Source organism: Microtus pennsylvanicus, chromosome 11 (genome assembly GCF_037038515.1).
Source record: "Microtus pennsylvanicus isolate mMicPen1 chromosome 11, mMicPen1.hap1, whole genome shotgun sequence".
NCBI lineage: Eukaryota > Metazoa > Chordata > Mammalia > Rodentia > Cricetidae > Microtus > Microtus pennsylvanicus.
Genome location: NC_134589.1, coordinates 40,255,272 through 40,272,456, shown reverse-complemented (window position 1 = coordinate 40,272,456; position 17,185 = coordinate 40,255,272). Strand labels below are relative to the sequence as shown.

Here is a 17,185-nt window from a genome sequence, read left to right as displayed (position 1 = left end):
CACCTCCTGTAAAAGCCCCACCCTTCACTTGTTGCTCTATCTATTATCTGACAACCTGGGAATCCTGAGTGCCTGGTAACTGCTTAACGGCCTGCTCCTCACACCACAGGCTGCCAGGTACCCACCGGCAATGCTAGAAGGAGCCAGCCTAGACCCAAGAAGACAGACGATCCTGCAGACACTCATTTCCCAAGCTTCTCCTGGGCATCTGCTAAGTGTCAGGTTCTGTGCTGGGAGCTGGAGACAGCGGTAGAACTAGACAATTCCTTCCCTTGTCTGAAGGAGGAGGCAAGCACAGACTTAGGTACAGTGACATGCACAGGGAAGTAGAGACGAATGGGAAGAAAGCTGGCTGTTGCTATTATTAATTATTATTATTAATATTTATTAATTATTATTAATAATATTTATTATTATTTTGGTGGTGCTTAGTGGGGTGGAAAGGCTCCGAGCCAAAGAAATCTCTCTCTCTCTCTCTCTCTCTCTCTCTCTCTCTCTCTCTCTCTATTTCTCTCTCTTTCCTTCTCTCTCTCTCACACACACATACACACACTCATAGACTCAGAATATGAGCAGCCATGTACGTGACCCAAAAATTCCTGCCCTCAGCTTCTGCTTTACTGGGCTACTCCACCAAGGATGGCAAAGGCAGTTAGAGGAAAACCTTCCCGATGGATGTGCTCAGTGTCACGAACTCCTCTGAAGTAGCTTCTGAAGTCTACAGGTGGAAAAACAACCTACATCATGCCTTCTTATAGGGCTAGAAACTTCCAGGTCAGAACCCAAATCACAGTCCACCAGGGTCACTTTGAATCCCTAGGGCACAAGCCTTTGGGGATGGAAGTTAGTACTTTCCCTTCAGTGGGTGTGGCGACAAATTCTGATTGGGAGAAACAGTATGCTCCTGGGGAAGGACCCTGCTGTCCTCAGCTCCTTACTTCCTGCCCCACACAACTGGTGCCCATGCCTGCCATGGAGGCTGAAGCCAGGTGGTGTGTCTTCAGCATGCAGAGTTAGGTTAGACTGTATCTACCTGAGCCACCTGGGAAGGCTCCTCTTCCCTTCTCCTAGCTTTGAGAAGGCATGGGACTTGTGGGGAGGTGGTCAGGGTAGGAGACAAGATTCTTACTCAGGTTTTTCCAATAGGAGCTAGGCCCAGGAGCAGAGAGGAAGGGTTTCCCGTGACTTCATGCTAAGTTAGACTTTGAACTTGCTGATTTCCAGCATGAGACTGCTCTTCGCAGTTCACTCCTCATTTTAAATATAGGAATGAAAGCCATTGCTAGCTCAGGTCTGCTGTGATATTGGAAGGGAGTCCTGGCGTCAGATAGCAATTCAATATGCTTTGAAAACCCATTGTCCAATGCAGAATTGCATTGAAGAGGCTGTATGTCAGGCAACTTAGAGCTGATACTTAGATGTAACCTTGAACTTCAGTCTAGCACTAGAAGTTGTTCACCAGTGGTCAGTCAAAAAAATAACTGACCACAGGAGTTGCTGCCCAAATTCGTTGGCCTCTATGGACTATGCTTAAGGTTCTGGAAGAAGCCTTGTAGAAGCATATGTTAACAGCATTCCCTGCTTGCTAAGGCAGCGAGTCTCAAGTGGGAGACAGTCTGAAGGGCAGCTGAAAAGCCCTCCCCCCCCCCAAACATGGAATGTGATAGAGAGGAATAATTCAGATTTACTCTATATTCAGATAGCAAAAATCAACAGAGTAAGACTGAAGCTGAGGGTGGCATCTCAGACAAGAAATAACTAGAATAGCCAATCAGAGACCTCCGCGAACTGGCATCAATCCAACACCTGTTGAAACCGTGGCAACTCTGCCATCCCGGAAAAAGCTTTGTCAGCAACGAAACCATCAGGTGAGCGCATTCTGCCAGTTCTGCCCACGAACGCACAACAACCTTCCCTGCACGGGTAGAAAAGCCGGAGCCCACCTGAGGCGCATTTACACAGAAAATGCTGGACGGGCTCGCACCACGCTGGGGCCTGGCACCGGAGCTCTTCTGAGACAGACTGCACAAGGCAGCTACCTTCTGCCTGACATCTGCGGTCTCCAGACCCACAGTGTGGGGGAAGCTGCGCAGCAAATGGCTCACAAATCCTTAGCACAGCTTCTCTTGGCCCTGGCTGTTTGCACTCGTGACCCCCCCCCCCCAACTTTCCCAGCTTCAGGCTATTCCTCCAACCAGGAAGAGTCACACTAATACCTTACAGGGGTGGCGGGGAGTGGGATGGGGTGGGTGCGGAGTCCCCAAATCAGCAGAAGGATGCCACTGCCTCCAAGGGGTCCACAATTTTGGTGAGCTCCTCTACAGCGTTTCTCCAAATCAGCAGACCGGTGCCGCTTCCTCAAAGAGGGGCCACAACTTTGGTGTTCGTTAACCTTCTGGGAGTTTCCTCCTGCATTTTGTGTGGAACTCTGAAACCATAAACTGCTTGGGATCTTAAGCTGTCTTAAGAACTCTGCGGGATTCTCCTGTTAGCCTATTTTTGAAAGGTTTTGTATTTGTTCTCCTCACAGACAACAAGCCTCCATTTAAGACAACTCTAAAGCCCAGACAGAGAGCAATAGCTTTGAGACCCATGAACCCTATTCAGAGCGGGAGCCATAGATAATAGAGGGACAAGTTCGGGGGCTGACGCTGGACCCAACAGTATTAAGTATTGAGGTGACTTCCTAGACAGAGCTAAGCTCAAGTTCCCAACACCTGAAGACTCAAGGGACTCAAGAGCCGTTCTGCCTGGGCACTGAGGAGCTGTGACACCCAGTCAGGAAACGGTGACACTCACAGGGGCCTGGTGTCCAGTCCCTAGGGGCCCAACTAAGAGCCTCAGGACTCCTGGGAAGCGCGGGGTCAGAAAGGGCGGGTTTGCGCGGAGGGCAACTCACTGAGGAGAAGTTGTGCGGGCCACAGAGCTCGCCCCGATACTTGCAGGAGAGCAGCATGTCCTCCAGCTGGTGGCCCAGGCGGTCCATGAAGGCAGCGCTGATGCCCTCGAAGTGGCGCGGCGGCAGGAAGAGGCGGAAGTCGGCCAGCTTGCGGAACCACTGGCGGCGCGGCTCGTCGCCCCGCAGCAGCTCGCTGACCAGCGGGCGCGCCGTGCGGTTGGGCAGCAGCAGCCCCAGCCAGTGGCCCGCGTAGTAGAGGTCCCCCTTGGAGAGGCGCGGGAAGCGCAGCGGGTTGTTGTTGCACACGGTGACGGCGGGGAACGGCAACTGGCGGCTCCACTCGCGGTGCACTCGAGTGTGTGACGGGAAGCTGAGCCAGTAGAGCAGACGGTTCGAAGACCAGGACAGCAGCAAGCCGAGAGACGTGCAAAAGGCCAGCACCCACAGCGCCCGCCGCTGGAAGGAGCCTCCCGTCGCCGTGCGCCCCGCGCACATGTGCCGCAGCCCGTGCAATTTAGTGCGACTCAGTGACGGCCGCCCCCTGCGGGCAACCCCTGGCCCCTGCAGTGCCCGATCGCCACTCCGGTCGCCCCCGGGCTGCCTGGCTGCCGCCACCGCCGCGGACGCCGGCTGCTCGCGGGCCATACGGAAGCGTCCCGGGCCGGTGAGCGCGGTCGCGGGCAGCCGGGCTCCGCCGCTCCGACTCATTCATTCAGCCCGAGGCTGGCGACAGCGGCGGCGGCCCCGGTCGGGCGGAGCCGCCATGGGAGTCCGCAGCAGCAGTGGGAGTAGCAGCAGCCACGCGCAGCCTGCGCCAGGGAAGCCTGCGCCCGACAGGAGCTCCGGTGGCGCGGCATGCCCTCCCGGCGTTGCCACCGCCGCCTCCGCGGGCGCTCGCCCGGGACTGAGTACAGCCCCGGCCCACCGCCCCTGGCTCTGGCCTCTCCCGAGTGCCTCCCAGGCTCTGCTAGCCCCGAGTCTTCCAGGAGGATGCGAGTCACCGGGCACTACCTCCGGAGGGGCCCCAGTGGGAGCCGCCTTTCCAATCCCTGGGCGCTGTGCCCGCCGTCCTCCCCTCGTCCTGGACCTCGGGGGACCCTGAGCTGAGTCCCCCTGCACCGACTAACCCCAGTTTTTACACTGATGCCGACAGAGGGGCCACTGGACGACCATGCCTGGTTTGAACAGTCCCGGGGACCCCACCAGTCTGGCCGATAGCCCAGCGGCGCTGGGACATGCGAGAGAAGGCGCCAAGGAACGAGCGCCCCCAGAGGCGCTCCGCGGTTCCAGGCTCGGCGGGTGGGGTGGGTGTGTACTGGGGTGAGTGGTCGCCGACTGGCGACTTCCTCCTTCCCTTTCCTCCAGGACCCTTCTTTCTTACGACTACCGGGGCTGCCTTCCGCCGAGACGTTCCCAGGCTTCTCCAAGTCCAGTTCCTGAGTCCCGTGAGGTGTCTACTGTGGTCTGGGGCCGGGGGGCTTTTCAGGGAGTCCTGCGGAAAGCCACTCGCTGCCGGGCCCCTCCAAGGTTGCTGGTTCCGGGGAACTATCGTTTCTCCTCTCGGTACGGACAGTCTCCAGAAAAGCTCAGCTGCGCTGCTCCTTGCCTCTTCTCCTCCCCAGGCGCCGGGAGCTGGGAACTGCGGAGCCCAGGCAACACCTCCTGGGGCTAATCCGGACTCGCTGCTGTTCCGAGCTCGCTGCTCCGTGGGCCGATCTCCTCACAAGACTCCAAGTCCACGATGGCGGTGGCAGTGATAACGGCGGCGGCTGCGCTCCTCTATCGATGGCCCGGCCCTCCTCGGGCCCCGGGCGAACTTGGGCAGCAGCCGCGCGAGGCTGGCGCGGCTGGGCTCTGAGCACCTGCTACAGCGCTGGCTGGCCCCACGGCTCCGGGCGGGCGGGGCGGCGGCGGCCGCAGCGAGCGCTGTGCGCTCCTGGAGAGGCGGTGCTGACGCTCCCGGCTCCTCCTTGCTGCATTTTAATTCCTGGCCACTGTGGCCGCTGCACACCAAGCGGGAAGCCTCTTGATGGAGTTGTAGGGGAGAAGGGGAGAGCACAGATGTGGCCGGTTGTGCCGGCTTGTGGAAGAGATGGAAAGTAGTAAAAACATTGTGTTTATGTGCAATCTTGTGCAAAGAAGTGAGGGACGCCTGGGCGTGAGATGGGTTAGAGAAAGAAGGGGCTGTGCAGCCTGGGCACGTGAGCAAGTGTGAGTGCAGTGTCGTGCTGGAGCTGTGTAGGATGTGAACTGTTTATATGCGAACGGGCATTTGTGCCAAACTCTTGAATTCGTGAGACTGCCTGCGGGTGATGTACTGCGGCTGCTGGGATGTGTCATAAGTGGAAAAGTGCCCATGATGGGCTGTATGTTCTGCATGTGCATGTCCTTGGTGTTAGGTATGAATGGTGTAGTTTCTGATTTGCATGTGTATGGGTGTTTAGAAAGGACTATGTGCTCAGATGTTGGGAGGAGTTACAGGACTTCTGGCAGGGACAGCTCCTCCTCTTTACCTCTAGAAACTTACCAAGTGTTCCAGCCCCTTCTCTCCCTGGTGGTGGAGGGAAGGGAAGGGTGGTAAAGGGGGCGGCTTTCCTAGACAAGAGGCTCCATTATTTCCACCCATTCTCCCTCCCAGAAGCACCCAAGCCTTCCACTAACTCCTGGACACTTATAAACCTTTGATGCTGCCTTTTTAAATATTGTGCCTTAACTTTCTTGGGGGCACTGAATGAGGTTTGTGATTACAACAGGCTCCATTTTTTAAGTGATGAGAGAGGCCAGGGCTTGCCCAAGGCAGCACAGCTGGGCAGTAGTTAGCTGGATGTCCCATGGGGTCTTGTCGTCTTTAGCCTTGTTTCAAGAGGTCTGCACTGGCTGGATCTGTGTGTCAGTTTGACACAGTTAGAGCCATCAAAGAAAAAGGAGCCTCAGTTGAGGAAATACTTCCACAAGATCCAGCTATAAGACATTTCTCAATAAGCGGTCAATGGGGGAGGACCCAGCCAGTGGTGGGTGGTGCCATCCCTCGGCTGGTTGTCCTGGGTTCTATAAGAAAGCAGGCTGGGCAAGCTGTGTGAAGCAAGCCAGTAAGCAGCACCCCTCCATGGTCTCTCCATCAGCTCCTGCCTCCAGGTTCCTGCCCTGTTTGAGTTCCTGTCCTGACTTCCTTCAGTGATTAACAGCAAGGTGGAAGTGTAAGCTGAAAACCCCTTTCCTCCCCAACTTGCTTTTTTGGTCATGGTGTTGTGTCACAACAACAGAAACCCTGACTAAGACAAGACCTCTTTCAAGACCCTGAGATAGGGCTGGGATTCTGCTCCTCTGGCTGCCTGGGTATGCAGGATCCGCAGGACTCTACACATCACGGTGACAGTCAGCCCTCTGTCTTCCCTTACTATGGGATAAAAAGAGTTTCAAGACATTTCTGAGAGCAGATACAATGCATGAAGGACCCTGAGGAGACAGATATCCCTGTGGGTGGTGCATCAGAATTCTGGGATAGGAGACCTGGGGACGGAATATTTGGGAAGAGGAGGAATTCACAACTTTAGTGCTTATTCAGCCAGATCTGTGATCTCCATGCAGGAGGTACATAGGGCTAGAGTGGCTTTGCTATCCCCACTGGCCTGGAGGCTTCCCTTCCATGGAATAACTCCTGTACCTAGGCTCTGGAGAAGAGGGTCTCTGAGCTCCTCCCTCTCACTCAGCCACACATCCATATGTACATACACAGCACACATGTTCACAAACACAGGCACACACTATACATATACACAAGTCCTGCATGGTTCAGACAACCACACAAATACATGTGACACATAAGGAACATGCACATAAACATGCATGTCATATATCTTGCGCATATGTACAATACACATTGTACACTGTGTGTACACATGTACACAAGATACAAATATACACAACCATCTATTACTCATAACTCATGTATTCACAATCAAGTACACATGCAGACAACACACATGCTATGTGTATAGGTGTCCATGCTCATACTCCAAGCACATAGCTACACACACCTGAAGGCCCTTTTTCTTTTAATTTATTAATTTTAATTTTGTTTTGTTTTTGAGACAATTTCTCATTTTTGCCCTGACTGCCCTGGAATTCACTCTGTAGACCAGGATGGCCTGGAACTCACAGAGATCTGCCTGCCTCTGCCTCTGGATTAAAGGAACAAGCCACTGCCACCTGGCTCATGGAAGCCCTTTTCGTATGCCTGGGGAAGAAACTGTCACTGCTGGGCAGTGCTGGGGGTCAGTTTTGGATCTGGTTTCCTGGTTTCTCTGAGTCTGTTAGCTAGTGGTTAGGAGGAAGTTCTGCAGGCGTCTGTGTTCCACAGCCCCTACAAAAACTCCGGCTCTTATACCACCATCTTGGATGCAAGATTCCTGCCCAGGAATTCAGGGACTTCTTCTGATCACGGTGGTAGCCTGTATGCAGCTACTGTTGAAGCAGACACCACAAGAGTGTGACATCTCCCATCTTCCTTTCTCTGGAGTGGCACAATGCCCTGCTTCGTCAAAAGCCATTCTGGTTGGTCCTGCTGTTAGGGGCTTTTCTTTCCTCCTCAAGATGTACACATGCCACTGTAGGTTGACCAAATGTCACCTTCACCCTGTATCCCCTGTCCATCCTCCACATGGACAGCATGTACAATGGCGACATTCTGCTTAGGCCTCCATGGGTCTTGGCATGGAAAAAGAGAATGTGACTCCAAGCAAAGATAGTGCCTCTCTTGATGACAGCATGTTCAGCATGTCCCCTAGGTAACAGAGATGCCCCTCCCTCCTCAGCACTTTGGTCAGCCCAGCAAAATTCTCCCTCCAAATTCCATTGCCTCCCAAGGGATGCCTCCCTTTGTGTATTCTGTTGACTGGTCTTTCTATTGCTTTGATCCCAATACACAAACACCTTGTGCTGTTGTCCCAGTGATGGTTCTCATCATAGCACAGTGTCATTGTGTATGTCCAGGTCTTTCCTGAGGCCTCTGAGCCTTTTGAGGACAGTAACTACCCTGCCTCTTATCTCAGTGTCTAGACATTTGATGAGACTCCCCCCAGTGATACAGGGGAATAGAGGCGGGAAAGGAAGAATATTTCTAAAAATAAAATTACATGCCAAACATAGAACAACACATACTTTACCTCATGTCCACCTCCAGTCTTTTAGGGAAGGAATTTTGGTCATCCTCCTACTATTGTTGAACTAAAGCTGGGAGTAGGATTTGAACTGGGTTCTAATCACCATCTCCATCACCATCCTTCCTAAGCCAAAGGGGGGATAATTTAAAAGGTTTTACACTAAAATAAGTTTCATAAGTGTTCGAAGTGTTTAATCTTGGAAAAATATTAATTTTTATCTATTCCAGAGAAGAGGAACTTTTACCACAGAGAGGCTCCCTCGACGCCACACAGCTACTAAGCAGAAGAACAGGGTTTGCATTCAGAGAGCTGGGCTCAACCCCTTGTTCCTCCCGCACAATGACTCCTATGTCTTAACTGTTCAATCCTGGTGGATTTTCTTGGGCAGACAAACAAATGAATAAGATTGTATATAAGCTGACCATCACACCCTCTCCACAAAGAAATAAAAATATAGTACTATAATACTATAACACCCCCATAATCAGTTTTTAAGAAAAGGGGTTTTTTTTGCTTCCTTATCAGTCCAACTTCTACATATCCATACCTGGCACCTGACATCCTGTGTAATGTCCTGTGCAGGATAGGAGGGTCTTCCCAGGACTCCGTCCACATCCTGGACTGCAACCACCACCACAATTATAAGTTCCTTTCTGCCTTAAAATAAGACTTTGATTGATTTTCGTTTCTATTTGTTTTGGGGGAAGGTTTTGCCAGGTAGTCCAGTCTGACTTTAAACTTCTCATTCTCCTGCCTTGGCCCCTAAGTTTGGGGCAGATAAGTGTGTGAGGCCACATCAGCAGTTACCCGTCTTTATGACTGTGGTGGGCTTTGAGGTTTCAAAAGTCCGAGCCTGGCCCAGTGTCTCTTCCACTCTCTGCCTGCAGATCAGGATGTAGCTCTCAGCTACTGCTCCAGGGCCTGACTGTGCTTTCATGCTCCCCACCATGATGATAATTGGACTAAATCTCTGAAACTGTAAGCAAACTTCAATGAAATGCTTTCTATTACATTAGCTGCCTTGGTCACAGTGTCTCTTTGCAGTAAGACAATGGAATATCAGATCTGTGACTTCTTTCGTCTTTCCCAAGCTTCACTGGTGTTCCTGTTTACTCCCAGGCCCTACCAGTCAGGCATCAGAGTCCATTTTGCTCTGCCCCCCCCCTCCAATGGGAGCCCTCTCGGTTGCTTTAGGCTGCTTCTATCATAGAGCTCTGGGTGAAACCCTTCTTGTGAAGTTCTCCCATTCCTAGGACCTCTTTCACAGAGAGCCTTACAAAATGGTAAGATCTTCCTCTCATATGGGAACCTCAGTTACTCTATGGAATCACAGTCCTTCAGTGCTGAAGGGACCCTTGCATCCAGTTGCCTGATGTCCTCTGGCCTGCCTTGTTTTCCACAGGAGGTGTCCCTGGCTCTTTCGACTGTTTCTTGTGTAGTTCTGCTGTGGGGGTGGAGGTACTGAGTGCTGGTCTCCTTATGCTGAAGTCTCTAGCCTTTCATCTTGTGAGCATACAAATCTTGCACTGGGTCTTGCCCTTCTTACCCCTGGTCTTTGTTCCAGGTATTTTGAGATACCTTTCTTACATCTTGGATTTTGTGGGGGTGATATGGATGGCCACCCAGATGTAGGACAATGGCTTCTTGGTGTCCTGGCCTAAAACATGTTTTCCTTTAGAACAATACTGCAGAATTAGCTCACTTTGCTTTTAGCATTAGAACTCACGGACAAAGGGTGATAAGGGTTTTGTGGTTCCAGTGCAAACCTACATCCCTGCTCTTTCTCTTACTTTCTCCCTTGTGGCTATCAGTGGTTCTGCCTTCCTTTTTTCCTCCCCTTTCCACCTCTCTCCTCTTTTGAGCTCCCCAGTCTGTGCCCAAAGCATCACATTGTTCTTACACTGCCCTATCCTGTGCTGAAGGTGGCTTTGGAACTCCTGGAGCCGTGGAGGTGCCTGTACCATCATAGGACCTGAGCAAATGTCCAACAGTTGCGATGGAGTTTCTCTCACTGGTGTGAAGAGACTGAGAAAGACTTCTCTGTGACTGTAGCTCGTCGTATGTACACTCACTCATTTACTAATCCCTCACCCCGTGGCCTGACACTGTGGCTGTGGCTCCGTCCTTTGTGCCTTCCATCACATTCTGTCATCGTCACTATGTGTGCACACCTAAGCTCTCGGCGCTCCCTTTTCCTGTGCTCTTCCTTGCACTCCACAGCTGATATCTTACCCTATCAATCAGACATGGGGGCCTGTGACTCCCAGAAGGAAGCACAGAGGGTCCATGTCTGCAGAAAGGCTTCGTCGCCATCTGCACAGGGTCAGAAGCTGCTTAGCTGCAGCACTGCAATCCCCAAAGCTGAGACCTGGAGCTTCATAGAAAACCGAGTTCTTTCCCTTTGTTTCAAATGAAGAGGCCTAGAAAGTTGGGGGGGGGGGCTTTCTATAAGCAGCCATGCAGCTTGGCACTGATAAAAGCGGGACCAACCGCAGGTCTGATCTTATGATCATCCTTTGTTCACTCTCTCAGACGACTGTTTTTAAAATCCTCTTTGAAATGCTGGGATGCAGTTTACCCATAGAGCCTGTCCCTAGCATGTGTAAGGGCCTGGGTTCCATCTCCAGCAACACACACACACACACACACATGCACACACGCTCCATTTTGAAATGAGTACTAACTATATCCACATAGCTCTGAAAGACAAAGGGAGCCTCTGTAATAATGCCTCTCCACATCTGCAACCACTCATATTTCCTTCCAGAAAGATTTGATGCGGTCAGTTTCTAGTGGATTCTATAAATATACCTATGTGGGTACAGTCTTCATGTGACCCTCACTTTTTATCTGAAAAGCTGGGTTCAGTGGACACCACTGACCAGAATAATTGCATTTCCTGTTTTCACTTTTTTTTTACCCCTTCTGAATTTTCAGTGGTTTTATGGTTGCCTTTCTCTGACACCCCATTCTAACTTCCACGACTTTCCCCCAATTTCTCATTTTGCATTATTCTGCTCACCCATCCACAAAGGACAGCAGGCTCTATGGCAAGGAGCTAAGCAGAATTGGCCGTTTTATTATCAGATGTTTCCTTTAACTCTTTGCCAGATAAGTTAACGGCTAAAAGCTCTCATGTGGCTAACCTCAAACAGCAAGGCAGGCAAAAATGTCTATGGCTCTGAAATACATTATATGATGTGTTTGCATAGAACTTAATTTTCTAGTTATGTTTTCTTTGGACAATTGTAATTCATCCCCCCCTGCCTCTCTCGCCTCTTTCTCTCTCTTACACACACACACACACACACACACACTGAGTGTCCTGAGAGGTGAGAGGGGCTTAGAGGTTTCTGTAACCAGAATACAGAGTGAGTAAGACAGAGTAGAGAGTCAAAGATGTCAATACCAAATATGATCTTAATGAGCAAGCAGTTGAATTTCGAAGAGGAAACTGAGGTAGGTTATAGCGGCTTGCTCCGATGGTGGTGATTATGATGCTTGTGATGATGAAGCTGACGCCGATTGAACACTAACTACGTATCTGTTACTATCACGACTCACAGAGAACCATCTTTATAGCTCATAGTCACTGGCAAGGTTAAGTCATGTGTCCTCAGTGGCTGGGATAGAGTCCAAGTAGCCTGGTCTACAGTACATGGTCCTAAATACATTGGTTGTAATTTGCTAAAAAAAAGTAATGATGGAAGAGGGCGTGTATTGAACATCGGAAGGATCAGGCACCATCTTTGGCACTGGAAACACATCTGCTCAGCGTTTGGGTGGAAGCGTCACTCCAGCCGCTGGTGTCTGTTTGGAGATCACGCCTCGAATTGTAAGTGTACCTTTTTAAGTCCATGACAGGCCTCGGAACTCAAAGCCAAGTGCAATGTGTCCACTGTGGTAGACTTTGGTCAAAAAAAAAGAAAAAAAAAAGAAAAGAAAACCAGAGGTGTGAGAAATTCCCTATCAGGATGTCACCTGATAAAGGAACCCCACAGGAACAAGTCAGGTCCTTGTCCGGGTCAGATAGGGAGATTGGCATGACCACATCTTTCGCAGGACAGCCCGAATTGTATGAGGCCCTGAGCTTCTAGAGGCAATGATTTGGAACTCAGAACTTACCCAGACAAAGCTGATCTTAGCCTGGCAGAGAGCAGGTGCAGGGGAGAAGGGTGTTTTCCCAACATGTGACCCTGGGCTGGAGAAAAAAAACAGCCCCCTCAGTGGGACCTCCAGATGAAAAGATTTTTTTTTTGTGGCCCAATAAGCCTCTCTGCCTACACAATAATCCAAATCAGACCATATCAAACCAAATTAGAAAAGGCCCAGGTTTAATGGATACCAACAGTCCCAGGTGGCCTTCCAGTGCCATGCCTCCCAGAGGAGACTGGGAAAGAAGACAGGAAAACATGTGTTTGTTCTCTGGGGGGCAGTTTAAATACCCTGTGGGAGTGATCTTGAGCATCTCTGGGGAGATGTCATCGTTTGGTGGGCTGTCTCAGAGGTGGAGTTTGGACTGAGGCCACTCCCAGGGGTGGAGGCTTGGGTCGAAACTTCCATGCAAACACTCAGATGATGTCTCTGCCTTAGTGGGGGTCAAGGGTAAGAAGAACAGGGAAGTACTAACATGAACTACTAATCAATAATTGTAACAACGACTATTCTTTTAGACATGAGGACAGCTTGTTGGGAGGGCCTGTGGGAGGGGTCTCTCTTGATTGATGTAAGAACTCTCTACTTTCTACTGCTGGGTTCCACTCACTTTCATTTTATCCCACCAGCTTGTGGAGAGACCACTTACCAGAGAGACTTCTGGCCAGACCGTACACACTTGTAGACAGGATGAGAGACAGAGAGACATGATGAGGGCTAACCTGCCTGGATTTGCTTTACTGAGACCATACATCCAGAACCCATTTCGAGTGGGTTTTTTAGTTTCTCGTGGTGTCTTGTTGATGTAATTTCTAAGCGCTAATTCATCTGTCTTACCCTCCCAGTTTTCCTTGCGTAACACTTTATTCTATGCCTAAACTTCCACACTTGAGACTTTTCTTGCAAACTTGGCTGTGGCCATAAAGTTAGCAGAGAAATGGAGCCCTGCACACTTTCCTAGTCGATTTGCACTCCCCTATACATAGCAAAACTCTTGTTAAAATAGTTAGGCATAATAACCCTCTCCAGCAGTAACCACCCACTCACGATGAAAAGGCATGCAGTTAAAATAGGATTTAATGAAATATAAAACCCCAGGTACAATTAGCTGTTTTATTCACAGCTCCTTGACTGTCCCCATGTTCTTTCTAATCATGAAAATCTTGCCCTGGCTCTCACCTCTCCTTTGGGGAGCATCAGCTCCCCAGTCCTGAATCTGTCTTGCAGACAGACCCTCTGCTGGGGCTTTGAGATGTAAAGCCAGGTTGATTCATCAAAAGCTGCATTCAAACTGCTTTCCATGGTCACTGGGGCTTTCCTGTGTGTCAGCCACCTATGGTTTGTTTACTCTCCTTGATTTACAAAAGATTTGGCCAAGCCATTGCCTTGGGGTCCGCTACATCTAGTTTATCCCCTTGTCAACCCAAAGGGGAGGCCTTGAGGGAGAGATTTAATATCTCTTTCTGCAGTAGGATGGACCAGGGTGATTATCCAAAAGGAAGAAAGGAAGAGGAGGGGAGGGAAGTAACAGAGTAGCAACCAGGTATCAATTGGAAACTGTTCTGTGTCTCTGAGGGGGCCTCCCAAGCGCTCCTTCCATGGTAATATCCATGTCAACAGAAGAAGACATTAAGAGACGTTTCATTGTTCTGGTTTGAGTCTCTCTATTGTTGACTCAGGCACAGCTTAGACTACACTGCCTGTAATCATCACCGAGTCTGGGCTAGTGCCAAGTACAGAGTTATGCCTCATTTTGGGGGGAGAAAGAAATGAAGCCCAGAGAGGGAAGTTAGTTACCAAGGGCCACACAGAGTGTGCCACGTAGGTGGCACAGCTCAGATTCCAACCCACTTTAGACTCACATGTGTTGGTAATGACTAGGAAGGCGGAATTTTGGGTGCCAAGAATGAAATGTGTCAAAGTAGGTGTCAGTGCAATGCAGTTCTACAGAAACCCCTGTGGGCAGAGGGGAGGGAAGGCAGAGTTGGCTGGGGACAGAAATGGGGCTCTGAGGACCTGCTGTGGCTGTGGGGGTGCTCCTCTTTCAACTTTGGAGAGATGCCATCAGAGCAAACTCATAAGACAGAAGGCTATCCCTTAGGATGAGGTTGAGGGAAGTCTCTAAGTGCCAAGCCGGGCTCAGTACCTTAGAGACAGCTACACAAAATCCTTTACCTCCCAACATTCAGATGGCATGACACACCAAGAGGCACGAAGTAAACATTCCTATCTACAAATCCTGATCTTTCACCCTGGGCTCCTTTGTTTCTTCCCTCACATCTCCTCCCCCGCTTTCCCTTCTTCTCCCCTCCCACCACCTGCCTCTCTCTTCCCCACGCTCAGGCTTGCCTTCTCCTTTACACTTCGTTAGCCCATACATACCTACACTTACTCATTCCATGTCTCTCCGCAGCCTACAGCACTAACGTAACATTAGACTCACAACAGCTTTCGGGAAAATCTTGAAGGGATAAAGCCAAGCTTGGTGAGTCACAGGAGCTATGAAAAAAGCTCCTAGCCTCTGAACTGGCAATTCCACACTCTAGAAGTTTCTCCAAGGAAACAAACCCCCAAATAATGCTGAAGTATGAAGGTATTCGAAGCAAGGCTATTCTTAGAAAACAATTAGTGTTTCCATACCCAACAATAGAAGAGTCATCAGACAAATGATGGAGAGGCACAATGTCACCAGGAAACCATGCCATTTTATAGAGCCACGATGAAGATGCTCATACTTCATTTGCATCAGATATGAAAAATACAGAGTAAACATAACCAGAGATCAGAGAGCACACCCACCCTGCCCACAGCCACACAGAAACGTAACTCTGAACACAAAGGATGGTCATAAATAGGCTATTTCATAAAGTTCCTTCAATTTGGGGGCAAACAAAACCCAAGCCCACCAATGTGTGTGGAGGCGCATTATGGTAAGAATTGTCACTATAAAGTGACAATATGAATATTTTATGACATCATGACACCTCTGACCTTTTGGTCAACCTGACCACTCTCCCTAGCAAGTGCTGTAGTAAAAGCCAGTGCCAACCAGTAAAAGTGACCCCAGAAGTCATCGTGATGTGGATGATAATGCTCACCCTGACCTTTGTATATTCTAGAGTGTTCCTTCTTGACTTGTAACTCCTGAGCCTGCCTTCATTATCTGTCTACCAAGACCTTCACCTGTCTCAGTCCCCTTTCAACACAAACCCTAGCGATGAGTGGTATAACAGATACTCTGTCACCAAAGAATGACCATACTAAAATCTCACTGGGAATGCCCATGTACCTGTGTGTACATGTGGGCATGCATGCTCATGAACACACACACGAATTAAAGGCCACTGTGTTAGTTACTTTTGTGTCACCATGACAGAATGCCTGCCAGAAGCAACGTGGGGGAGGTTTAAGAGGGTTTCAGTCTGTCATGGCAGAGGTGGCATGGTGGGGCAGCTCAGATCACGACAGTGAAAGCAAGAGGAGAGCTAGAAACAGGCATAGCCTTCTAAGGCCTGCTTAGATAGCTTCCCTCTGCTGGTGGGACTCACTCACTATTTGCTGCGGGGCAAGTATTCAACTATGAACCTCTGGTTGGAATTTCAGATTCAAGCCATGACATCCAACCAGGTACCAAAGTCTCCCCAATAAAGCCGAGGAGTTTGGTGAGAAGGACCTCCAAGGAAGGGCTTTCAAGTGTCCTTTCTGCTTGCTGTGTCTCTGTCACCTATTCCTGGTCTTTTACCAGTGACCTTCCTGACTACTGATTAAAATTTTGTCTAGATCACCTGGTCAAGTGGCCTTGGTCCTGGCTGGACACTGATCATCATAAAGGGATGTGTTTTTCAAACATGACTACACTCCACACTTGACTATGGTTTGGATGTTCTCCGGCCTACTTTTTCCAGTCTAGACATAGTGTGAGAAGGTAGGGAAAATTATTATTTGAGCAGTTGACGTGTATGTCACAAAAATCTATAATAATAATAATAATTACAATGACAATAAATTTAACTCGAGGAGGATAGTAATGTGACAGACATGGTATTTAGACCTCTGCATATATCATCTCATTTAATCCCCTCAGTAACTATAAGGAAACAAATGCCACTATTTCTATTATATTCTGGAGGATTCCAAGACTGAGAAATATAAACTGATATATTATAGTCAAACTCAGGCTTTGCTGACGTCAAATCCTCCCCAGGTCTTGCCTCACACAGTTCAGCCTTCCAGGAATGAAAGCTCCCATTTGATGGCTATGGATGAAGAAGCCTCTGCTTTTCGTGGGGCCTGCTGACTCTTTATTTATGTAACAATCCTGTTAACACTTAGTATTTATTGTTTTGTTGTTGTTTTGGTTTTTCTTTGGGACCTCTGTAGAAGAGAAATGACATATATTTTGGAAAGTAAAAGGTAGGCTTAAGATTCAAGAGGACGTGCTAGTCTGAGTGAGGCCAAAGCCTGACAAAACAACCACACCGCCATACATACATGCACAAAGATAAAAGCACTCAAAATAGGTGTCGTTTCATGTTGGGTCAAACTCTATATGTTTCATATAATCCTGAGAATTTTAGCCCAAAATAATAGTAGGGACTCACAGTGAAGACCCTGAGCCTTTAGGATCCTAATTTGTTCTGTAAAATCCACACAGGGATGGTGGAAAGGGTCAGTTGTATTTTAGGTTTAGCCAGTGGCCACGCTAAGAGAAGATTAAGATCTGGTGTGGTGCTCACCAGACAAACAAACCATTTTACTCTTAGAAATATGGGCTGCAAAAGAAAGAAAGAAAGAAAGAAAGAAAGAAAGAAAGAAAGAAAGAAAGAAAGAAAGAAAGAAAGAAAGAAAGAAAGAAAACTGAAAGAAAGGTGGGCTGGCTGCTTTGACAAGTGACGTTTCCTTGTGCAGAAGGGTCTTAGGAGCAAAGGTTCCCTCTCTCTGGCCATTGCTTCAGTCACCACTATCACAG

General features: G+C 49.4%; 1 protein-coding gene across 2 annotated transcripts in view; it reads right to left on the bottom strand.

Moving 5' to 3' along the window:
- Asic2 (acid sensing ion channel subunit 2) overlaps positions 1-17,185 on the bottom strand; it is a 1,067,336-nt gene that overhangs the window by 270,836 nt on the left and 779,315 nt on the right. Inside the window, exon 1 of one of the 2 annotated variants that reach the window (XM_075991395.1) lies at positions 2,900-4,787. The exons of the other annotated variant lie outside the window; for it this stretch is intronic. Within the exon in view, the coding sequence (XP_075847510.1) occupies positions 2,900-3,607 (708 nt within the window). The 5' untranslated portion in view covers positions 3,608-4,787. Of the gene's footprint in view, positions 1-2,899; positions 4,788-17,185 lie in introns of those variants that run through there. 2 annotated transcript variants of the gene reach the window in all.